Genomic DNA, 26,248 nt, shown 5'->3' with positions numbered 1-26,248 from the left:
TCGCTTAATTAATCCATCCCAAATAAAACAGCGACATCTGGTGGACCTCCTACATTCAGCGCAGCCGAGACTGACGAACAGGAGTCCGGTAACCTCCAACGTTCATTGCAGCCAAGACTGATGACTCGGAGTTGCCTTCCATCCTCCAATAAGAGAGGTATGGTGATTTTCCCCTCATCCTCCCAGAGGGGGCTGGTCCGTTGTGACCAACGGGTAGTGGAACCGGCCTAGTAGCTGATTGGGACAGGTCCCCAGCATGCAAGAGTTTGTATTCTGGAGGAAACCACTGCTTAGGCAGGCTGCTGGGGAAAGCTTCCCTACAAGATGGGGAATCAAACCTCTGCAGAGGAACAAATTGTGCTTTCTGTATGGAAGAATGAACTACCACATGTAATGGGTTAAAACTTTAAGTTTGTTCATCAAAGCTGACAAAGTTATTCCAGTAAGACTGTTGCACCACCTCTAGTTGTTTGCTTAAGTAAATTTCCAGACTTAAAAGGATAAGGAAGGTGAAACCAAAGACAATGGGTTTCACAAACATTTGTTTATCTGTTTAGTAAACTGTTAATATGGGTGGGGGGTTTGCTATGATTGATAACACAGTATTAGCTTATCCGCTCAGTAAACCTAAGATTCCAGGAACTCAGCAGATTGAGCCTAAAATTCCAGGAATCAGATAAACCCAGCAAATAAGGAAAATACCGGCCTTCATCTTCAGACCTCCAGGAGGTGGATTATGACCACCTAGACACAAAAGAAGAATACGCAGAGTACTACACATCAACCCGGAAGCAGGACTGTATAAGAACTCCACGAAATATCAGAAGAATGCGGCAGTGGTAGAGCGGGGACTCTCCTGTTGCCTAGCACGCCCGGGGCGCTGACTTTGCCTATTATCGCTTGCTATATCAATTAATAAATTTCATTTTATTTGGACTTATTAGTCGGTGATTAATCCCCCACCGCAACTAACCCATAACAGCACACATGGGAATTGCTATATTAGATCATTCCATGCACGCCCTGTTCTGCTGGGCAAAGGCTCGTATTTTTGGTAGACGCTGGGACTGCTTTTAGCCTAGATACTTGGCAGTCGCTAGGAGACAAGCTGTGGCAAGAAATCTCCAGTGGAGATAAGGATGCATTTGAATTAGCAGTAACCTGGGGCACTATTTTTAAAGTGTTACAGAACGGGACCCTGGGGAGGGTGAAACGGATGTGGAGGACTCAGAGGGTGAAGACGATCCCTCTATAGACACTTATGTGCCAGAAGGCAAGGAGGCTCAGGAAGCTGCTGGCGGCTTTCCCTCAGCTCCACCTGGACCCCTGAGAGACACGGAAGTTGCTAGTAAAATCTATCCCTCGCCGTGAGATTATGTCCCCCTGACATATCCTTCTCCCCGTGACTTTGTAATGCCAAAGTATCTGTCACCGGTGACGCAGCTCACGGACGCTTTGTTAGCTGAGCCCCAGTCGGAAATTGCCAAGTGTCCTCCTCGTTTTGCCCCCCCCCCCCGCCGCCTCCTCCTCTCTCTGCATCTGAAGTGGCAGCAGCAGAGCCTTTGCTGCAGCCAGCTTTGTTTCCCTGCCTGGCCCCTCCTCTCTCTGCGTCTCAAGTGGTGGCGCAGAGCCTTTGCGGCACGCAGCTTCATTTCCCCCCTTGGACCCTCCTTCCTCTGCGTTGCAGGGGGCGGTGGGAGTGCCTCCACTGCAAAAAGGTGATGCAGTTGGAGCCGTTGTCCCTTCGGCCCCTCTGTTCCCATCTGCAAGGTCAGCGCAAGTGTCTGCACCACCTCCTCCACCAGCCTCATGCGGAACTGCGGGCGCCGTGCCTTCTGCTTCTGCTGTATTGGCGCCACCACTCGCAGCGTCCACCATGGCTGCCCCCCTGCCTCGGTGCTTCAAGCTTGCCCGCCCTCCTCCACTTCCTTCAGGCTGTCCCGTGTGCCACTGCCCCGGGACGTGGACAGTGACACGGATGGAGACCGACAGCTTGTCCCGCGGTGGGGGAGTGCCTGGCAGCTAAGAGCTGGCACCGAAGTGCTGCAAAAATGCCCCAGAGCCACCTGTGGACATTGCCACTATGTCAGGTGACCGTGCGACCAGAGCACCTGGGATGTTTTTGGGAATTGGTCAAATTGCGAGCTCTGGAAATGGGGAATTGAGACTTGCTAGAGAAGATGGCGATGCCCAGGGGTGGCATTATCAAGACCGTAGATTAAGGGGGGGGGAAACACAGGTAGACATCAAGTAGTTGTTCCATCATCTAAAGAAAGTGTGATAGTGAATCAGGGAGTCAGTGTAGCCCCACAGGGGGGGTGTCCAAGCCCTTCCTGTGTTTAAGGCTGTTCCAAATATGGGACAAGTCAACAGGCATGATGTCATTGCATGGAAAGTCGTACAGGATTTGCAAAATAAAGTAGCAAAATATGGGCTTGGTTCTTCAGAAGTTATGTAAGTTATCAGGGTGTTAAACACTGATCTGCTTGCCCCATTTGATATTAAACATCTGGGTCAAGTGTTGTTCCAACTTGTGCAATTTAGAGTTTTTGAGGACAACTGGAGGCAGGTGCCTGATAAGACTGCAGCAGATAACATGCGACTGCCTCAGGCTGATCCCAGATATGCCGTTGGAGTAGATGCTCTTATGGGGAAGGGTATCTTTTCTAATCCTGATGTTCAGGCTACCTGGGACCCTTGGATTCTTGAGTAGAGTCAAATGGTAAGCATTGGGGCACTGTTAAAAACTATAGAAATGGCTACTCCCAAGCCGCAATATGTGAAAATAACTCAAGGAATGAAGGAACCATTTCTGCCATTTGTTGAGAAAATTGCAGCGGCCTTAGAAAAGCAGATTGAGGATGACAACTTGAGACAGATTTTATGCAAGCAATTAGCAAAGGATAACCCAAAAAAAGATTGCAGAAAGATCATAGAGGCTCTTCCAGGTGACCCAACATTAACAGATATGGTCCAAGCATGCTCTAAAGTGGGCTCTGTAGACTACAAAATGTCAGTTTTGGCTGCTGCTATACAGCCAGCCCAGGCATCCGGTGAGTGTGGACAACAGAGACAGGTGAATAATAAGTGCAAGCAAAAACAGGTAACAGAGAAGCAGAAAGGAAAGAAGGGTCATTTTTTGTGTGCTAGATGCGCGAGGCAAGGTCATTATGCAAACCAATGTAAGTCTAAATACCATGCCAATGGTCAGCTTTTGGCAGGCTCGGGAAACAGGAGGAAGAGCGCAAAGGAGAGCTGTGCTCTGACACAAGTGATTCCCCAGTGCATGGTACCGACACAGGCTTACTCAGCCAGCTTAGGGGTAGTACCCAAGGAGCAGCTGGAGTGGATGTACACACTGCAGCAACAGTTATCTTAGAATCTTGTTGTATATATAAGGTTCTTCTGGATGTATTTGGACCTTTGGGTCAAGGATTGAGTGCACTGCTTGTGGAGAGATCTAGTGCGACCCTTCAAGGAATCTTTGTACATCCAGGAGTCATTGATGCTGACTTTACAGGCCAAATTTGTGCCATGGTTTCCATACCCACCCCCTCGTCACTATCCCTGCAGGGACTCGCATTGCTCAACTTGTACCTTTTCAGTCATGTGTCCCCAGGACTGACCAGCGGAGTCATGGGGATGGCAGCTTTGGATTTACAGGACTGCCACAAGTTTTCTGGACTGCAGATATTTCTACTCAGCGACCACAGATGACATGTACCCTGATTCTACCAGGTGCCAGCCTGCCTCAGATCCAGCTTCGAGGTTTGATCGACACAGGGGCTGACGTGACAATCATCTCCTTCTCTGTGTGGCCTCCTGTGTGGCCTTTGGCTTCCATGGGTTCGGTCATCAAAGGATTGGGAGGAACTACATAGACCTTTATAAGCCAATGGTCTGTGTTGGTCAAAAATGCAGAGGGGCAGACGGCTACAGTTCTGCCTTATGTCACTGCAGCTCCACTCCACCTCTGGGGGCAGGATGTATTGGCAGCCTGGGGGGTACGGATTGGGACACATTTTTGATGGGGGCCACTGTGCTGAAGGGTGCACAGTATCCTACGTTGCCTTTGCGGTGGCTAGTAAACAGACTCATCTGGCAAAACCAGTGGCCCCTGACAAAAGAAAAGTTGGTCGCCCTTTGTGAATTAGTTCAGGAACAATTGCAACAGGATCACATTGAGACTTGTACTAGTCCCTGGAATACTCCTGTCTTTGTAATTAAGAAAAATCTGGGAAATTGAGGCTGTTACAGGACCTCTGGAAAATCAATGCAGTGATGGAAAGGATCTGGGCATTGCAGCCTGGTATGCCCTCATGCACCCTGATCCCTATGGGGTGGAAAATTTTGATAATTGATTTGAAGGATTGTTTTTTCACAATTCCTTTGCATTCTGATGACAAGCCAAAATTCTCCTTTATGGTACCTGCAATTAATAATGAGGAACCTGTGCAGAGGTATCAATGGAAATTTTTGCTGCAGGGCTGCAAGAACAGTCAGACTATCTGTCAATGGTATGTGGCTCAGGCCTTGTCCGGAGTCTGCGAGCAGTTTCCTGAAGCATATTGCTATCACTATATGGACAACATCCTGGAGGCGGCATCCACCCAGGATGAGCTGCTGAGGATACAGACTCAACTGTTCACTGCTCTGCACTCTTATGGGCTGCAAGTAGCTCCAGAGAAGGTTCAACAGCATCCTCCTTGGAAATATTTAGGAGCAAAAATTTTGGATCGCACCATTCAACATCAAGAGGTGCAATTAATGGATTCTATTAAGACTCTGAATGATGCCCAGAAATTGCTGGGTACCATCAGTTGGTTATGTCCTTATTTGGGGCTAACCACAACACAATTGTCCCCACTGTTTAACGTTTTAAAGGGGGACCCTGATCTGAATTCACCTCAGCAATTGACTGCTGGGGCGCAACGAGCGCTGGAGGAAGTCCAGCAAGCTATTTCTGCTCATCAGGTTTATCGAGTAGATCCCTCTATTGATATCACTGTTTTCATTGCCAATCCAGATTTTCATTCTACAGGTATCATTGGCCAATGGAGTGAAAAATGGTCTGATCCTTTGCACATTTTGGAATGGGTCTTCTTGCCCCATCAACCGAAAAAGACAGCACCCACATTGTTTGAATTGATCACTCATTTGATAATCAAATGCCATCAACAGTGTTTGCAATTAATGGCAGCTGATCCTGCAAAAATTATTCTTCCAGTAGAGCGGGAAGACTTTGAATGGAGCTTTGCTAACAGCGCTCCTTTGCAAAGTGCGCTGCAAAACTTTTCAGGGCAGATTGCCTATCATCTGCCCAGTCATAAGTTATTGCAGTTGGCAAAACCAACCAATCTGTCTTTGCAGCCAAAAAATAGTCGGGTGCCAGTGCAAGGACCCACCGTCTTCACTGATGGCTCAAGAAAAACAGGGAAAGCCATTGTTACTTGGGAGGATAAATCTGAGTGGCAGGTGCTGGAAGGCCACGAGTCAGGCTCAGCCCAGTTGGTTGAATTGAAGGCTGTTGCCATGGCATTCCAGCGATTTTCTCAGGTACCTCTGAATCTGGTAACTGATTCTGCTTGTGTAGCAGACATAACCAAACGTTTGGATTGTTCACTTCTGAAAGAAGTCAACAATGCAGCTTTGTTTCACTAACTGAAAATGTGGTGTGCAATTCAGGCCTGAATTCATCCTTATTACGTCCTGCACATTCGGAGTCATACCAATTTACCAGGTTTCATAACAGAAGGTAATGCCAGGGCTGACAGGTTGGCTAACCCTGCGTGGGTAGTGCCTCAGCCTGACAAAATTGTGCAAGCCAAGGCATTGCATGATTTTTTCCATCAAAGTGCACATACATTGCAGAAACAACTTCAGTTAATGCCAACTGAGGCTTGTGACATTGTCAGTTCTTGCACTGACTGTCATGGACTTACTGCACCTTTACCAGCAGGGGTAAACGCCAGAGGCTTTCAGACACCTAAAAGCCTTGCAGCTTTGGCAAACGGATATCACTCATATTGCCGAATTTGGCTGACTAAAGTATGTGCACGTGTTTATTGACACCTCCTCTGCTAAGTGGGCATCTGCTCATACTGGGGAAAAGGGTCATGATGTTATTGCCCATTGGAGGATGGCTTTTGTGATCTTAGGTATACCTTCTTCTGTGAAAACTGTTAATGGTCCTACCTACGTCTTGCAGAAGACGTGGCAGTTTTTACGTTTATGGGGAGTGTCGGATGAATTTGGTATTCCGCATTCTCCAACTGGTCAAGCTATTGTTGAATGCGCTCATGGCACTTTAGAGCGTGTTCTGGAAAAACAAAAAGGAGGAATGCCTCGAGAAACCCCGCACAGCTGACTGGAAAAGGCTCTATATACAATTAATCACCTTACAGTGCCACAAAATTCAAACAATCCTGTCATTTTAAATCACTTTCTTTCATTGCAGTCTTCAGGTGAGATGCACCTGCCTTGAGCGAAAGTCTGGATACGGGATCTAACCACTAATAAGTGGGAAGGCCCGTGTGAGCTTATCACTTGGGATTGTCTGTATGCATGCGTTTCCACAGATGCTGGGGTATGGTGGATACTTGCAAGGTGTGTTCGCCCTGACTTGTGACACCAAAAGCAGAGTGTAGCCAACAGGCAACCATCGAATGATGATCAGGATGCTGATCATCAATCGGATGGTCTCTACAAGTAGAGAATGAGCATTCTATCTTTTTCTTTGTTTCTGGAGTAGTGAATGTCGACAAGTTAGACTGCCAATTCTTTGAGCAGACTAACGATGTTTTGTTTACTGTATTATAATTAGTAACTGACTTCTTGCAAGAATGAACAACAAAACTTGATGGTGGTGCATGGACGTGATTGTGAAGAATTTGATGACATGTGCAAGAGAATCTCCCTGACCATTCTAATTTAGTGTCTGATTGAGGTTCTGGTTGGTAACTGGCAAATTACTAAAGGGGCCTCTTGAGCTGTGTTTGTTCTCCTTCCTGCAAAGGGCCCTGCAGGGGTTTACAAATGCCACCTTCTTTTTTAAAACAAAAAGGAGGAATTGTGGATGCTGACAGTCTGGTCAAAGTCAGATAAACTTTCCCAGGCATTGCTCTAGTGTAGCATCCCATGAACTCTCTCTCCTCAGCCAATTCCCAAGCAAATTGCCTTGGAAAGACTTACCATAGATTTCATTCTTCCTGTGGGAAAAGACAAAATTCCCCCATGGACCTCTGTCTCACTGATCCCTATATTTCTCCTTTCCCTGTTTCCTCATTGGTTGGGTACCCCTGGTGGCTGCCCCCTCTCACCTGGAGACCAATCCCCTTTGCCCTGCCATTAGCTCTGCACCCCCTCCCCCTTCCCCTTCTTAAGCTGTCCAGAGCATGTGCTCTCGCTCTTTCGCCTGGATTTCCTTCAGCCACCACATGTAATTAACCTTGCTGGAATAAAATCCTGCAAAGAGCCTTCTGCCTCTCTCACTGAGACAGCTGTAGTGAGTGTTGTGTGTGAATCTGACTGCATTGCCTGAATGTTAACTCAACCTACAGGAAAGGTTTGTTTGGAACAGATAATAGGCAGCAGCACCCATCATCCTATTTCCCCATTTTTACTCTGGGGAGTTCAGAGAAAGAATTAAAACAATCCTTAATCTTTGCAGATGGTGTTATTTAGTTGTAAGATGTTTACAAGAAGGGTGTTGTTCCTAATTAGCCAATGATGTAAGGGGTGTTGATTAAGGACTGATCAGGTCCAGCTTTGTCGGAACTGTCTATAAAAGAATGTGATGGCTAATAAAGTCTGCATTTGCCTTCTGAGACCATAGGAATCTATGTCGCTTAATTCATCCATCCCTAATACAACAGCGACAAGTTGTGACTGCTTTAGGGATACAATGGACCCTCCATACCCCCTGGCACCCCCAGAGTTTGGGCAGGGTTGAAAGGATGAATAGAGAAATAAAGAAACACCTCCCGAAGCTGGTGATAGAAACTAAGATGTGGCTCTTGCCACTGGCTTTGGCAAGAATAAGGGCCAGACCCAGGGGAGATATTAAATTATCTCCCTTTGAATTGATGTTTGGAATTCCTTACCCTTGTAATTCTCAGCCTAGTGGGGGGGATAGAGATAAGTGATATGTATTTGAAACAATATGTGGCCTGGATACTGTCTCTTGTGAAATCTCTTTGACAGGAAGCTCAGCTGGCACAGACCCTGCCTTTGGACTTTGCTGTTCACAACATTCAGCCAGGAGGTTGGGTCCTAGTTAAGGAGTGGAAAGAAGCACCCCTGGTGGCGAAGTGCCGTGTACCTTTCCAGGTGTTGCTGACCACAGAAACAGCTGTCAAGACAGCTGAACATGGGTGGACCCATCACACTCGGGTCAAGGTCTCTGAGGGCCCGGAGATTAGGACATCTCAGCTGGAGGAGGATAGGAAGCTGCTACTGACACTCCACAGGAGTGGACTGGAGCAGTACCCAGTGCGTCGACATCGGGGGAAGCCTTTTGTGCCTATCCACAGACTGCCTGCTGAAATAATCTCTGTGGGCATCCCTCCTTTCGGATCTCCAGTCATTGGGGGCCAATCCTTGCTGTCATTGTTTTCTTTATGTTAAGCTGTTTCTGTGCCTTCTCTCGCCACAGGTGGTGTGGAAGACAACGTGAAAGTGAAAATTAGGTTAGGAGATTAGATTACACCATTAGAATGTTTCTCTTAATAATCTTACCCTTATATTGTCAGTTAGGTTGGGGCCAAAAGTGGGAAAATAATTTTTTAACCTTGTGAGAAGGAGTAGCAAAAACCTTTAACCTTAGCAATTGTTGGGTCTGTGGAGGGCCAGGGGGATCTGAAAGCTGGCCATGAGTGGCCCGCCCAGTCGAGCCTAAATGGTGGGTTAGCATCCTGAGTGAGGTCCATAATTGAACAGGATTTTGGGATGAAGAAGGAAGTCCATGGCAGCTTCATTCTTCTGAAAGAGGCATTTATTGTCTAAATAGAACAGGAGACATACGTGGGAAAAAGTATTTGTGACTGGACTTTATCTTTGGGTTTAGATTGTGGGACCCCCAACTGCTCACCTTATGATTGTTCCAGATATCAAGGCAGATGGAATCAAATGCATGTTAAGCTCACTAATGTTAGTTGGGTAAGGTGTTCCTTCCATAATTACCAGAAGGATTTTGAAGTCTGTAAAGCAGTGGGGAAGGATAAGTTTTTTGACCCCTTATTTTTAAGCTGCCCTCAAGATAATTCCACAAGTAGGACACATGTTTTCTGTGACTATCAGTGGAAGTGGCAACACCGGAACGGAACTTGAACCCTTTTTAATAGGTTCTGGTCCAGATCTAACAAACAGATCTGGGATGTAACTGCAGGTGGAAACCTCATGTGGGAGCTTGGAAATGCAAATACTGTGATTCTTACATCAGGGCAACTATTGTTGGGGGACCACTAAGCCCAGGAAGCAAGCTGTATTTTGACCCACCAATTTATGATGTAAATTGGAAAGGTCCCTTTGCCAATGGGACCTGGGCTTTAAAAGGGCATTACTGGATTTGTGGCCAATATGCTTACCGCAGGTTACCCCCAAACCGGTCAGGGATATGTTATGCAAAGGTATATTAGACCATTGTTCTTTCTGCTACCACAAGCTCAGGGAAATCAGTTAAGAATCAAGTTGCATGATGATTTAATTAGAGAAAAGCAGTCAATTGATGTATCCCTGGCTGGAAGGAGCACCCAAAAGTGGGGTGAAGATGAATGGCCACCTGAACGAATTATACAACACTATGGATCAGACACATGGAATCCTAATTAATATCAGGTGCCAGAGAACCCTTATATAATTTAAATCAGATAATTAGGTTACAAGCTGTCTTTGAAGTAATAATGAACCAGACAGCTACAGCTCTTGACCTCCTTGCTGACCAATCTACTCAGATGAGAAATGCAATATTTCAACATTGGATGGTATTAGACTATTTATTAGCAGAAGAAGGGGGAGTGTGTGGCAATTTAAATGACTCAAACTGCTGCTTGCACATAGATGGCAATGGAAAGGTGGTGAAACAAATAACAAAAAGAATAAGAAAGTTAGCTCATGTACCGGTCCAAACATGGAAAGGATGGAAATGGGACATGTTTTTGTGCTTATCTGGTGGACTATGGGTTAAACAAATGCGTTTCTTCCTCTTATGTGTTGTAGCAACTCTAATCTTTTTACCATGCATGATCCTTTGCTTAGTACAACTTATTCAACATGTGATCAAAGGAATGCAGGTAGTAGCCATGCCTACTGATCCAGAGATGGCTACAAAAAGACAGAAATTGATGTCACTGCAAATAATTGTAAAACCAAAAAAGACTCAGGAACAGGAAATTAGGTCCATGATAACTAAAGTTTGTAAAGACAATTATTTTAAAAAAAATAAAAGATGAGGGATTGAGAGGAATGACGGATTTGGCTTTACAAACGAACTGCGGGTCTGCTGGTAGATAAAACTAGCACTGAGAGATAAAAGAAACAATGGGAAGGATTCCACTGATTGATGAATGGACAAAGATATTTACCTTTACAAACAAACTGTAGGTTTGCTGATAAATGAAATTAGATATTGAAAGATGAAAGAAACAATGGGGGAAAACACTAAATTCCATAAGAATTAAAAATTTTAAAAGGAGGATTATACATTAGAGGGAAATCTTGAGTATCAGGCATTCCGGGAAGTCTGTACCTCTCAAGTACCTCAGCCAATAGGGAAAGAGAAGGGAAATGCGGCCGGGAAATTAGGATAAAAAGGAGGGTGCGTCCTCTAAAAATTTGAGAGATCCCAGGGGAACACCCCATGGCCTCTCCCTTTATTCGAATAAAGTAAAAGGACTCCTCTGTCTCCTTTTTGGACATAAACCTCTGATGTTTGTGGATTAATTTTCCTGACAAATGCAATAGTTCTTTAAACTTGAACTACATTTTTTTTTTGCGTATCTCTTACTAACAAAGAGGTACCAATTTATTCCCTTACTCAATTTTCTCATTTCATCTAATTATACTTCTACAAAATTGGCTTAATTTATCTGAGAAGCCTCCCCCCACATAATGACACTGCTATTTACATGTGTATATTTCAAGAGCAGATAAAAGAAACAAATCCCCAAGATTCACAGTTGAACCGACACACCATTATTGAACTTCAGAAATTATATGGATTTTAAAAAAGTCATTATGTATTACAATAGGGTATTGATATGTCAGACTTCATTCTTCCAGGGAACAATTTCTAGAGACGTTTAAGGAATTTGTTTAAATAAAGAATATAATTGGAATCTATTCAAAAAGCAGATAAAAGGCTATTTTTTCCACTCAAAAAAAGTTTTAGCTGTTTTACTATATAAACACAGTCATCTTACTCCCACAAAGTTTTTTCCAAGTTCCAAAATATTTGTCATCCCTTAAATGCATGTTCTCCAACTGTTTCATTCTGCAGAATGCACTCCAAATGACTTCAGTTCTTTCTGTAAGATACTGTCAACTGCATCCCTCACCACAACCTAATGAACTCATTATACTCCACACAGAACAGGACAGAGACCAAAATTACTGTACATCTAACAAACAGCAAATAATCTCTCTGCACAAACTGTGAAACTTCTAGATATTGTCAGTGATTTTGCCATAATAAGCAAGCAAGCAGAACCAAGTGAAGAAACAACTTTGACAACATTCCTTGCTCAACAGCTGACTATAATACTAAAATCAATTTCTGGTCTTTATAACTTAAAAACTCAATAGCTGAGGAGGGAGAAAAAGGAAAATATGGGGTTCAACTTGCAGACAGCATGTCTACAGTAGCACTAAGAAGCCTGTAGGTACAGCTTTCAAACCAGACAGAAATAGTGGATTAGCAAAAGAAGGAAAATTAACTTTCAAATGAAAACTTAAAGTTTTTTACCTGTATTCAGCTCCCCATCCTTTAACAAAACTCATTCTTATGGTACACATTCTAGTAAGCTGATAAACTGCTTCAAAACCTTGATTCACAGATTGAGCCAGAAGAGCAGCAAATTCTTGGTTATTAAAGATTTTTAGGTTGCATCCTATAAAGAAAAAAAGTCCAAAGAGTACAATCAATCAGTGAATATTTGTGTTTGCTACACAGAAACCCAAAACTATGAAGAAACTATGAAAAGGAAATCAAATGTCCAATGAATACATTCACTGAATAGTTTTACACAATACCTTTGGTAAGCTACTAACCTGGTGGAATTTTGCACACAGTTGCAGGATGCCAGCCATATCTTTGATTACAGTTGGGGCTCTGAACAAAAATTGCGCTATCACTTAAGCACTCAGCAAAAACTTCTCCACCAATGTAATAGAGACGTACACCCCTTCCTGCAGCAAAATTCAAAAGAACTTTAGTTATGATATGACCCAAGAAGATTAACAAACAAGAGAGGATTTTGTTTCAGAGAAGGCCACAGTTTTTCTTTATAACAGAAACAGAAATAAATAATCTACAGGACAACACTGCTGGGCTGACAGCTGTAGCGGGAGCAGAACACAATTAACTTGCATTTTTCCTCCCACGAACTCAAAATAGTTGAAGGAGAAGCAGAATAATTTTTGGTCAAGAGTGAGATAGAATTTTCTAGCCATGTAATGGCTTATAACCCAATCAAAATTAGAAAGCAGTGTTGATTACAAATAATTTTTTAGTTAAAGAAATACCAGAATCAAAAATATTAGGTTTAACAGAGTTAAAACTTGTGCTAGTATTAAAGTTTTGTATATGAAGGAGCACAGACCACTATGGCAAAAAAGGAAAACACAGTGTACCACTTCAACACTCTTTGCTTACATGCACCCATACAATTTCACAACCCACTGCATAACCCTTTCTCTGTAGTACTTGAGCAAAATCAACAGGACTTCATTCAGCCCTATTACAAAAACTCTAAGAAATATTATTGTTCACTTTTAAATTGTGGTTTTGTTCTCTCTCTCAGAGTGGTAAAAAACTTGTATGGCTTATTTCTAGCAGAAGATAAGTAATGTACAATTGAGCTCTCAAAGAAAGCTATTTATAATTAACAGGTTCTTTAAAGGCCATAGTTCCTATTTCCCCTTTAAAACAATTTTTCAAACAAAATGTGAATTGGTCTATTAAAAAAAGTAAGAGTTCCTTACATTTTTGCTTTTCCTCATCACTGGTCATTTTGATTAGTTAGCACAGGTATAGCCGGGGCTTCTGCACATCTAAATTTTTATTAGACAAGCATTTGGATTTGGCATAGAGGCAATCAGAAGGTTCTATTAAAGAAGTTGAAATTTTTACTAAAAATCAAACCAAAAAACCTAATGAATACTGCTAAATAAAAGAATTCAGAAAAAAAAAAAGGCTAGTTTATTGAAGAACCTAAAGCAAAGACACTGCATTGTTGTTGGGATGTTGGGGGACACAAGACAGATGATGGACTTTGGACCTTATTAGCATGAGATTTGATAAACAAAATACCTTGGCAAAAGCAAACAGAACTTTGAAAATTAGATCTAGATTGCAAGAAGATTAAATCAGGCAGGTTTACCGGAAAAAGAAAATCTCATTAAACTCTGCAAGCAAGAGATGTTGTAATATGTGTAAGTTTGTGATTGTGATTTTAACCTAATCATTGTACTTCACATTACTAGTCTCCCTAAAACAGTATATAAGTGTTTGTATCCCACAATAAATCAGATTCTGATCACCGAACCAGTCTTCCCCGTCTCTCTTCATCAATGAAACATTATAGAAAACAATATTCTTTACTAACCATTACAAAGAAAATCTTAATGATGTCAAAACAGCATGTTATCTTAACTGCAGCTTTTCCCATTTCAGAAAAGCATTCAAGTACTACCAATGTTCATGCTGCATTTTATAAATTAGAATAAACTAAGCAACATGCTAATATTTTGCAATTAAAGCTTAATTTCAATTATAAGCAACTCCGAATATAAATGCTACCTAGGGCAGAGCAGTCCAATGAGGAGCCTGAAAGCCAAAAATCTGCCCCTTGGGATACTTTGGTGTGTCAACTCTTTCCAGAAGGCAGAGAACAGCAACATGAGCAACAGAAACCCCTACAGTTGAGTGGCTTCCTTCTGTGCTGCTTGCATCCTGACAGTTGTGTGACTGCTGCTGCCATCAGCTTAGTGACTACTGATTGAAGAAAGGGAGATCCTTTCAGCTGTAGCCATCACTACGTTTCTTCCCAATTGCAACAGGCTGTGGTAACAGAAGCAGCTATATTTCTCCTCAATTTCAGAAGCAGCGACCTCTCTATTTTTCCACTTCTGTCCTTAGCAAGAGAGATCAAGCTCCTCTTTGCAAGCCCCAAGGGAGAAGTTCTATGGCTGGCTGCACAAGGGGGAAAGGAACCCAAAACACAGATCTGCCCATCCTACCTAGGTCATTCCAGATAATTTAACGTCTAAAATGAAATTAAAGATCAGAGATCTTTACCTATGTGTCGCCTTGTCATTTCCACTGTAGCATTTCTGTTTACGTTGGAAAGCAAACCTAGACAAAATCGTTCGGAATTTGATGGATCTGTAAAGCCATCTACAGTCAGAGAAGGCTGGGATGCGTGGAAGGTTTCTCCCACTCTCTGATTCAATTCATAATATGCTATTGAACACCAAAACGCAGGCTCCGAGTAAGTAACTGGTTGCAAGTCTATAAAAAAAGAAATAAAACAAGCTTAATGCAGAATTCAAGGCTGAAAAGAAATCTATCTGCCCTGCTATTTGTCTCTCCCAGAAACAACAGCTGTTAGTTTCTGCAAATTATATTTTACTTGCTGTCATTTTTACCTACTCCAGTAAACATAATGGAATTTAGATTTTCACACAAAGGAAGAAGGAGGGGAAGAGGGGGTGTGCGGATTCTTACAGGGGTGATCTAATCTGACCACAGCCCATTTAGTTCAGTACTTGCATTTTGCTTGGCAAAAAACTAATGCTGCTATGAGTGCCAGATGTTGAGACATTTCCGTTGCTTTTCTATAACTTACAAACATTTTGACAATGTTAAAGAAAAGATTAAACTATCAAACACTGAACCACACAAAGGGAAAAATATTAATATGAAAATTATATTTTCTTATATTACACTAGATCTTATACCATCTCTATCTAAAAGCAGTTCCAAGGTCCTTTTACTCTCCCCTACGAGAGCTCAATATCTTCCCTGTGCATCTTCAACTTTTCCTGAGCTGCTTGCCCTTTTTACCTACCCTCATTACTTACTAAGCATTCTAAACAGCATTTTTCTGTCATCATTCCTTAAACAAACCCAGGGGAATCTGATCTTCCTGAGGCATTTATACAAATACACAGCAATGGCACCTCATCAAAGCAGGTGGACAACTAATGTGGGAGCAATGATTGTGTTGCGGTTACAGGTGAAACAGTACATGAGAAGAGTAGCAGAACATATATACAAGGGAGTCAGCAAGTCTGGGCAGCACTATGTATTGGCTAACATCCTTTAAACTATTTTCTAAACACTAGTCCTGCACACACAACCATATTATTCTTTCTCTTTGCTAGGAACTCAATGGTTACAGAAATAGAGTAGTAGTTAAGAAGTTATTTACCCAGCCCTATCATGTTTATCATCAGGAAGCCAACCCAATAGTCTCCTCCTAATACAGTTCTTAATTTTTTTTAAGTATGTTTTCAGTTTAAATGTAATATATACATAAAGAAGAGTCATCACACAGAGAAACAATTACAAGAATTTCCAGCTTACCCAGGCTATGATTAACTGGAGAAAGACTACTAGGAGACAGCTCTGCTGGAGATCCTGTTGAAGCAATACAGATTGTTTGAGAGCAAATGACTCTCATTATTTCAGATAAGTAGGAATAACCATTATCTAGATATAGTTTTACATTGAAATTCTTCAGAATAAGAAACCTCAGAAATACTAACACCACTTTTCCAGCATATCACACACTTATTGTGAATTAAGACTGCATTTAATTTTCCAGACTCATGGGACCCTACCCCACCTCATAAACCTAATTAACATCTTAGTGTTGTATTTGGCAGAACTTTCACTTCATGCTCAATCTGTAAACATAACTTTATGTATGTGCTTGTCACAGAATCATAGAATGGTTTGGATTGGAAGGGTCCTTCAAGATCATCTAGTTCCAATCCCCCTGCCATGGGCAGAGACACCTTCCACTAGACCAGGTTACTTAAAGCCCCATCCAACCTGGCCTTGAACACTTCCAGGGATGGGGCAGACACAGCTTCTCTGGACAACCTGTGCCAGTATCTCACCGCCTTCACAGGAAAGAATTTCTTCCCAATATCCCATCTAACTCTACTCTCTATCAGTCTGAAGCCATTCCCCCTTGTCCTATCACTCCATGCCCTTGTCCAAAGTCCCTCTCCAGCTCTCCTGTAGCCCCTTTGGGTACTGGAAGGTGCCCTAAGGTCTCCCTGGAGACTTCTCTTCTCCAAGCTGGACAACCCCAACTCTCTCAGTCTGTCTTCATAAGAGAGGTGCTTCAGCCCAGTAAGAAGGTAGTGACTTCTTCTCAAATTCAGTGGAAAAAAAGCTAAGAAAAAGTGGACGAGACAAGCAAGATATTGTCTCTATTCTGAAAGGAGAGGGTTTATCTCTAGAAGAACAACTTGGATTTCCTCATTTGAGATTATTCTTTCCTGGAAGGAGGAAGGAAAAAGTTTAGAAAAACATGAACTCCTCAACACAATTTGTGCATTTGTAGACAAAATACAAAGAGGCTTTGCACAGAATCATTCCTACAATGATTGCTGATATCAGGCTTTTTAAATAAAGGTAGCCATTTTCACATAGTGGGAAAATATTGCAATTCTTTTGGAAACTGGTGCAGTTGATCCCAACTAACTGAAAAAGATTGCTAACATATCTGTAACTTGTTTAGGCCAACAGACATGTTGCTTCAACGAACCTGTTTCCAGAAGGTAAAGTTGGAGATGGTTAAAACAAATCAGCTATTAAAATTTGATGATGACTTAATTAGATCTGTATGTTTTTATTATAAAACAAATGTAATGTACTTAATATGGCACAGAACGTTTTAAAAGCATTCCCCTAACAAAATATTAATTTGTTCACTAAAGACTGAAAGTGATATTTTAAACAGAAAACACCAGGTTGTACAGAGGAAAACTGCCATCATCTTTTAGCCTGAATTCATGTTGCTATGCAGAGGGATCACAGCTAGTGATTCCAAGTTTTGAAAGCAGTTACCTGTATCCATGCTTTGGTTTAACTGCTGGTCATTTGTTTCTCCATCTTCACTGATATATCCTGGAGGTGGTGTTTCTGTAAAAAAAAAAAAAAAACAACAAAACACCTAATGGTTCAATGACTGAGGAAATTTGTACAATTTAGCATTTTGAGTTTTTGTTCTCAAGTCCTCATGAGCTTAATTCAATACCTAAATACTTTATTAGAATGTCATTTTGCCATCCCTTTCTCCTTCCAGTAGGTCTTCAAACACATTACTTGCCTTGTCTATGCAAAATGTATAATCTCTTTTATGCCAGTCAACTGTTCAAATGTGTTAATACTTGTCTTTTCCATTTAAGACAAGACTCTTTCACTAGAATAAGTAACAGTTTTGTAATTGTGATCAACAGCTTTCACATTTAGTAGAATTACAAATAAAAAAAACCCCACATCTGGTGACTTGCACAAAAAAAAAAATCACGTGAGCTGTCTTAATTTACTATAACCATCAGGTCAGATACCCTCCCATGCCTTATAGATTTGAAGGTTACTTTTCAGTTCAATTCCCAAATCCATTTTCCTTCATTATCTAAAAATTTCACTCAATAATAACAACTATATTATTTAACTAGTTACACTGCACAAGCTCTATTATCATTATTACTTCCAAGCTCTATTAAAACAATCATCTATTCTTTTAACTAGCTTTCTTTAAAGATGGAGTTTCAGTAACCAAAGCAAACTCAGAAACAAGTTTGAAGCATTCTGATACTAGAAACTTTGCCTGATTCAACAGAAATATCTTCAAAACCCAGAAGAGTATGCATGTTCCTTTTCTCCATTCAAAAGGTACTTTGTAATCCAGATAAGTTAACCAACTGCCTTTCAGGAAATAATTTTCTTTGAACTGGGCAAATATCTTTTCCTATATGGAGTTGGACTTCAATGATCCTTGTTGGTCCCTTCCAACTCAGGATATTCTATGATTCTATATATTAAAGGCAAAACCTGGATTGCTTTAGTGAAAGTGTTTGAAGATAACTATGTCTACAATCACCTTAGAATTGTCTCTGAGACATCTGAGGGATTAAGTACATTTAATTACATTACTGTCAAACAGCAGAAATTAAGAGCTTTTTGCCCAAGAATTAAAATCAAGTTATATCAAATATCATGTCTGAGATTTACAGCAATATATTAAGGTCAGAAGGAAGTCAGCGACAGGAAATTAGATTAAGTCAGTTGATTAAAAAAAATTAACCAAAAGAATTATCCTTGGTTCACTCTGTAAAACTAGTGAGCTAAATATAGATGTGACAAAATTCAAATGAGAATTTAAAAGGACGATTAAAGGAAATCTTCACTATCAAGAATTATGATAACAAAAATCATACTAATTTTGAACATTTTTATTGAATTCATTGTGATAAAGTGGACTCCCCCCTTCTCCAAATCATTCATTATAAAGGCCACAGCCATGGTAAAAGGTCAATTACCATTTCCAATCCAACTCACACTTCCTGTTTCCAGTTGATAATCTAGAGTCTTTGGAATAGATTATTTTCCATAACTAATCTCTGTCTGAATAGAGATTTCCTCCATGTAGTAGTATTAATGGAACATACAGCCCCAAGAGCCATCCTGCACCTTCACGACTGCCATCTTCCCAGCTGTAAGCTGTAAGTGAAACCAACCTCTCTGTAGACCATGTACTGAGACAGTATTGTGGTGCAAAGCTACCACAGTCTTAGTTTGGCCTACTGCTAAAGAAAATGGTTCTCTGAAGCAGGCCGTCAAGACACACAAGATTTATCAGAACCTAGCTAAGTGTTCAAGATTAAGTCAGCCAGGTCAAATAAAGTAAGATGCCATTAATATAACAGGAGGGTGTCGGTGACAAAGATAAGGATGCAAGGTGTGGTTAGCTGCACAGTCATTTGAAAATCATGTGAATACCCACAATCACCTTGAACATACTTCCTGCAAGTAACTACCTAGCTGCTTTAGCTCATTTCCATAGCACTGGATTTGCAAATGGTAGCTTTCCAGTAAGTTGTTAGGAAATGGTATCAAAAGCCCTCAGATGGAGTCAAAAAAGGCATGCATCAGTTAGGAAAGCAGCACCAATTTCTATCCCCTTAAATTGCTCTTTAAAGATCTGCTGTCCCTAGGTGACAACAAACATGGCCCAGATTAAACAGATGAGAACAAATTTATTACATTTTTAATGCCATTTCAATTCTTGGATGCATTTAAAGAAAACACAAACAATAACCTGTTTAAGACACATAGATACAATTTCTATATTACACATATTTGAGTTTCAAGTAATTTTATTCTTCAAGAGAGTCTAGATCTGAATTTTCAGCTTGTTCATAACATAGCTGCATTAAACATTTATGAGAAAGCTTCAGCTTTACTTGGTTTTACACTCCAGGCAACTTCCTAAAGGGATAGGAAGCACAAAATTGGGGCAGGAAACAAAGTTCACTGATTTTATGTTTCAGTAACAGTACCAGGTTTTGGGTGCACTGTAGCAGGGTAGTCTTGGGGTGGGGAAGGGGCAAAGAAGGGGAAGAAAGAATTCTTTGATTTCAATATTGTTAGGTTGCTCTTTCATACTAAAAAGACAAAACTGTGCACACAATAGTAAACACACAAAGCAGACCTTGATCAATTGTGGACTGCAGATCAAAACACTAAGTCACTCATTTGCAACTTATAGTTTTCTCCACAAACTACATCTGGTGAGACTGAGTAGTAAACTGTTTCTCAATCTCCAACACACAGCATTTGGCAACCCCTATATGCTTGTAAAACAGATTAAAAGCATAAGACAAAGGTCTGTTTTTCACTCATTAGCATTCTGAATCTTAAATAAGCTACTGAAACCAAGTAAGCAATTTCATTTCACACAGGATTGTGTTCTGCAAACAGCAATGTTCAGGTATTTCCATTGGAACTAATACACAAAATCAACTAGATCTAACTTATTGGCACATCTTGCAATTAATTTGATCACTTAGGAGCATAAAATTATCATCTTTGTTTCAGCGGCACAGTGTCAAACATACTGTTTACAGTGAAAGTTAAGAAAATACCTGGTATGTAATTGCTCTGTGGTTCAATTCCAGCTGGAAAGTTAGTGTTTTCAGGAATGGAAAGGGTATAGTCATCAAGAGGTGGCAGTTCTGTTAGAATCTCAGTGTGCCGTGGCACTAGTACAGGAGGCAAGACTGGAAAAGCAAAATTCAAAGCATTGGTAAGACCCTCAAAATGCACGCTTCTGTGAGCTAAAAGGAAAAAATATCTATCTAAACCATCTAACAATATCTTCAGATGTTTTGAAATTTTCTGAATCTCTGTACTGCTAGTATTATGATTGCACTGATAGTGGTAGAAACAGATTCCTGAAGTGCCTCTTGACTAAGACTATTCCACAGTAGCAAAGGTGAATCATCTCTGTTCTCCTTTTAAGTCTGGGCCATATTTAGCCATCTGGAAACTACTAGAGGTCCTGGAAATGTTTATCGGAGTAAAGATATCTCCACATTCATAAAGATTTTTCAGTAACTTTACTATTAAAAACTATCAGGGGTGGTTTTCGCAAAAGCTGTATCTCTAAGAATCTTGAACTTTTGGCAAGAGAAAGCATTTTTCTCTTTTTCACTTATAACATGCTGATCAAGCGCATACAGATGCTATACAAAGTCAGAAATAGTCTTCCTACCTGGTGTCTCCACCCTCTGGTAGTGGTAAGGGTTTACACATACTTCATCTTTTTTAAGATTAAAAGCATATTCACAGTTTTCAATTGCTTTAAGTTCATGGTGACTGTGAAGATCTGGCCAACGCCACAAACGACAGTAAATAACATGTGGTAATCCTTTACGATGAGATACCTGTAGACGGCCATCGAGAGATCTGGAGGGAAAAGATGTTAAAAAGTTTTTACAGAATGCATGCTCTTAGCCACTTAAGCAAGAGTGTACACACATGGGATGGGTAGTTTAATGATTTTCAGAATTCAGTGGATTGATACTGCTAGTGACATTTATACTCTTGTTGAAAAGCTTCAAATGTGATAAAAATGATCATATCAGTAGTCTCTTAACTTGTATTTGGGTTGCTGTAATCATTGGCAGTTAAATTTAGAATTCATTAAAAGCCACTTTACCTTCAACCAAGTGTTTAGGATGATTTCTTCATATATTTTTTTAAATGCAGAAGAGAGTTGTTAAAAAAAAAAATCACACACTTAATAGTCCCACTACTAAACCTCAAAGCTTTGCTGTGGCATAGATGCTTTATGGCTTTAAGAATTCCCAAAGGACTGCAAATAAGCCTATAAGCAGTCAGCTGCTCAAGTGATCCACATGGCAGTATAACTGCAATGTAAAAAGCATGAATGCACATCTTTTAAGGACTGTGCAGTTTATCTTCTTGACTTCATCTGCCTTATTACCAACTGAAATAATTTTGCTAGTTTTAAGACAGACTGCATATGCTTACACAAATGCAGATGTTTATGATTGTTATGGGATGGGAGACAAACCTCAATACAGAAATCAAGTAATATGACATGAAAAAATAAAGACCCTGTTTAGAATTTGCCTGCCATTAACTACTGAAGAATTTATAAACAATTCTTTAGTAGCTCATATCTGAGCCAATTAGCAAGATTTAACTGAAAGCTTTTGACATACAAAGCAGTTAAAATACTTTGTAAGATTAGGTCTAAAGAATCAAGCTTCCCAACTTCGTTAATATAAATACCAAATCATATTAGAGCTTGCATTTAACAAGTCTTCCCATTCTTTCAATAGCACTGTCATGAAAAATCAATATTGCAGAATTAGAATTTCATTGGTCAAAACATCAGCTGATAACACTTGGATTTCTACACTGGCAAGCAAATATCTTAAAATGCTGTACCATGAGAGGCCTAGGAAGCATTTTAGTCTATTTTACAGCTAAAGCATCCCATTACAGACCCTCCAAAGCAAATCCCTCCCACAAGATTTCTATGATGCAAGAGGGCAGAATATTCACCTGGTTTGTTCAGAGAAGCTGTAAAGGCCTGTTGTATCCCACTGATCTATCGTGTTTGGTGTACTCAGTCCCCAAATTTCTGAACAAGTGCTGTGCATAATAAATTAAAAACAAAAACAAAAAATTGATATGAATATGGAACATGGTTATTCAAAACACTATGGTGTCAAACATGGAAAAACATACAGAATACTTCCTTTCACATAGAAGATAGAGCATTGTTTGACTTGCATTTAGAATGACATCGCATGCTGTATTTTCTATATGAAGGAGGCTATCAAAATGGAACAAATGATTCAAGGTAAATGATAAATGTTTTTAAAAGTTGAACAAGTTCTCTGCTTTTAAGAAGCCAGTACAGTTGTAACATCACTTAAAACAGGCTAAATTTCTTCAGCCTAGCTCTTAAAAAATTCTGTTTTAAAGGGTAGTTTCTGGGTTTGTTTCTTGGGGGGGTTTTGTTTGTTTTTAAACAGAAGCTTCCCTAAGACTTCAAACAAATGCCATGTATATCTGAAACTGAACGTCACAATCTAACTTTCAGGTACCATCACTTAAGCACTAATCTCATTCTCCATGCACATACTAACTTGCTGCTTTCCCCAAAAGAGGAAAATTCAGACTTTAAAGAAAAGCACATCATAGCTAATACTTTTCACTGTTTTCTGTACTCTCCTTGATTAAAGAACTAAATATTCTTTTCCACAGTATACAAAACACAGAATGTTTAACACAGTTTTACAGTATAGCATTTTATGATTCAGCTACAGGATAACAAAGCTTTAATTGCTAAATCAAGAAGAAGGAAAAGAGAGACAACTAATTTTTTGCCAAACTGGTTCAAGGACAAGATCACAACAGTAAAGAAAAAGGAACCTTCAGTCAGAGGCACAAACTAAAGGCAACATCAGATTTAAACAAAGCAAGAAAAGAGCATGGGTTTGTAAACAGAAAGCAGACTCAGAAGCATAAATCCAGCTCAGCTCTATCACAGACTTGCTCTGTGATCACTAAAAATGGACAATTTATTTTTATACAAGCGACATACAACTAGACTTCGCACCTCAAAAATTATGAGAATTTGGTTCAAAAGCAACTTACATCTCTATTTCCTAATTACAGAGCCTGAAGTTTGACTGTCTGCTACAGTCTCTAAAATAAATAGCCTCTGAAAAGTTGCAACAGAAAGAAAAGAATCCAAGTTCACCAAACTCCTGGTTTTAAATATAGGTGTTGCAATTTAAACTACTAAACTTAGCTGATAGAGTCACAAGTTTGGATTGAGTGCTTAAGGGATGAGAAGTAGGTATTTTTATTTCACTTCTCTACACAGGGAAAATTCAGTAGTGTTATGAAACAAGAAGACATAAACATAAGTGTGGGCTACTGATGAAGGGACTTAATGGTTCTTGTCCCCTTCTTGCCTGTCCCAAACACCTCACTTTTAGTGCCATTCCAGGGAGGCTGAAATGTTCATGCAATTGAGCAGCAACCCAAATCAATCAACTGGCTATCTGACCACAGAACATACATGGCAGAAAATTTAACTTTTGAGAGTTACTTTTCTATATCACTTCTATTCACTGTAGAGCTTCATGAGCACTACGAATCAGGAATAAGACTATAATTGTGGACAGCAGCCTGCATTTATCACAAATAAAATTGTTACATAAAATATGGCCTTTGACATTTTACTGATTACGGACACAAGTAAAATATTGTAATAGAGAACATTTGTCTAGTAGAGAGCAGCAGTGTCAGATGAGAAGGCCTATTCTCTTATTTAGATCCAGCTCTTCCAAAGAGCCAACTCTCCTGAACAAGTTACATCTATCTCAGACACAGGCAGCATCACAGATCTCTAGAAAGTGGGCAAAGAGGGATCCTGAACATCACTATATCAGCAGAGCATACAGCCTCTCTTTTTCACATTCCTAAAACGTCTCTAGGATGGTAGACTGCCAGAAGCTGCGTAATGATTAAAATAGTTGCCCTGAAGATGCATAAGGCGCCTGTGGGATGCCAGGGAGCATTCCAACACTGTACTGTGTCCTTAAATATTTACCACTGCTGCTTGTAAGACAGACCATCATATACATTAAATCAGAAGAACAATCAGCAGACACAAAGCCTGCTGCATATTAATTGACACAGCCAGCTCATTACCTTTGAGCAATGGATCCTTTATACAAAGCAGTGCTCCAAAGCTGACACTATTACAGATTACACATTCCCAAAATTGTGGGGTGCATAACTGGTGAAAGCATGGCATGCCACACATTTGCTGCACAAGACTTAAGATAGCACATGCAAAAGTAAAATTTCACAGTTCCTGACAAAGCATGATGAATAGGAACAGTATTTTATATTGCTAACCTCTTCTATCTATAAATATTCAAACTATCAAAGCTGACAGCATATTTCATAACCTACAGAACGAAAAATGTAATCCTGAAGTGACTGCAACAGTCATAGGTTACAATGAAGCTCAGGACACCATGGAGGGAAGGCAGGCCAAGAGGTACAGAAAAAGTGAACAGTTAGAAATTAGAGCAAAACTGCTCTAACATACAGCAGCTTACATGACATGCTATCTTCCAGAATGTGTCTGCTTAGAGTTAGGATTAATAGAAATCTTTTACTAGTTCATCTACACTATAACTATACTCAACTCCAGTAATGCACAGTCAAACACAGAAAAGCCTGCAGGAAATCAACCCATACAGTCAATAAAGTCAGCTCAAAATAGCTTTTACTGTTCACTGGAAGAAACATCTGAGGAAATAGAGTGGTCTCTCCACTCTCCTGCTTACATAAAAGAACCATTACCTGAGATGCAAGACTGTCCCCCCACTATATCACCCAGATAGTAAACAAGGCCTCTTAATATTCACATACATACACACTAAATCAGAATGAAATTCCTCACAACCCTAAAAAGCATACTTCATGCGCAGCACTTCCATGAAAGACCACAATATGTTCATTCATATGCAAGCAATAGCCTGACAGAGGGCAAACATATCTATTCATCCCAGAAAGGTGGTGCTGGAAAGGTGACTGCATTCTGAAAGATGTTTAAACAACCACTGTAATGCAACCACTAAAACCCTCTGAAAGGGAAACAGGAGTACAGAATTACTGTCCCAAAATAAATAGGATGCATTCTCTCCTAAACCTACATCCAAAGCATCAAAAACCCCTTGTGAAGAGTCCTTTCTATTCCTTATTCCATAAAGAATTTAGGAGAATCAAGGATTAACATCTGTACTCATAAGTTAAGTCTTGTCTGGAAATATTCCCATGCCCTGGAACGTGATCATTTATGCTAGAAAGCAGCTAGGACATTCCCCAGCACTGGGCCATGCCAATTACTGTTCTACACAATTCCCAGGTTTGTGAATGGCACATCATCAGAACCACTTCAAAGATATTTACATATGAAGTACCAGAAACTCTATACAGAAGTTGCTAAATATAATTTTCTTCTTCTTCAGTCTCAGAAAGCAGAACTGTGAAGGAGCTTAAAAGGCACCAAGTTCAGTTGATAGCCTTCTCTTTACCTGAAGTGGTAGCACTAGAGAAATGGCAAATAAAACCTGAAATGCAAATAGCATAACGCTTGTCAAAGCCCACATTATACAGAAATCATTACAGAATGGTGTTGGACATTCAACTTGCTTATTTGTGAAATATTACATTGAGCCACTAACATTTCTACTGAATCTTTCGTATCTTTTAGAATCTACAGCCACTAAGAAGTTTGCCAACTCCACATTCAAGGCAATCACCTCCATTTGTTTTTTTTCCTGCATCCTATAATCACAAGCATTTCTTCCATTTAATCTGTCTACCCCTACATTTTCTGAGACATTTGTAGTGCTGGAGCTGTGACTGAAACAAAAAAATAATTTT

At 40.3% G+C, this 26,248-nt stretch overlaps 1 protein-coding gene across 4 annotated transcripts in view; it reads right to left on the bottom strand.

Moving 5' to 3' along the window:
* Nucleotides 1–26,248, bottom strand: part of LOC128941428 (mothers against decapentaplegic homolog 2-like) — a 75,175-nt gene that overhangs the window by 9,820 nt on the left and 39,107 nt on the right. The window contains exons 2-9 of one of the 4 annotated variants that reach the window (XM_054283186.1): nucleotides 22,334–22,423; nucleotides 21,012–21,205; nucleotides 20,383–20,517; nucleotides 17,300–17,374; nucleotides 15,803–15,856; nucleotides 14,513–14,725; nucleotides 12,265–12,402; nucleotides 11,960–12,104 (exon numbers count right to left, since the gene is read on the bottom strand). In XM_054283186.1, the coding sequence (XP_054139161.1) occupies nucleotides 11,960–12,104; nucleotides 12,265–12,402; nucleotides 14,513–14,725; nucleotides 15,803–15,856; nucleotides 17,300–17,374; nucleotides 20,383–20,517; nucleotides 21,012–21,205; nucleotides 22,334–22,423 (1,044 nt within the window). The remainder of the gene's footprint in view (nucleotides 1–11,959; nucleotides 12,105–12,264; nucleotides 12,403–14,512; nucleotides 14,726–15,802; nucleotides 15,857–17,299; nucleotides 17,375–20,382; nucleotides 20,518–21,011; nucleotides 21,206–22,333; nucleotides 22,424–26,248) is intronic. The other 3 variants (XM_054283187.1, XM_054283189.1, XM_054283188.1) reach the window with 3 other exon arrangements.

This window comes from Melozone crissalis, unplaced genomic scaffold (genome assembly GCF_028551555.1).
Source record: "Melozone crissalis strain CALT ecotype California unplaced genomic scaffold, PUWL_Pcris_2 ptg000035l_1, whole genome shotgun sequence".
Lineage (NCBI taxonomy): Eukaryota > Metazoa > Chordata > Aves > Passeriformes > Passerellidae > Melozone > Melozone crissalis.
Note: the sequence above shows the minus strand (reverse complement) of the source record. Positions and strands in the feature narration are given on the sequence as shown.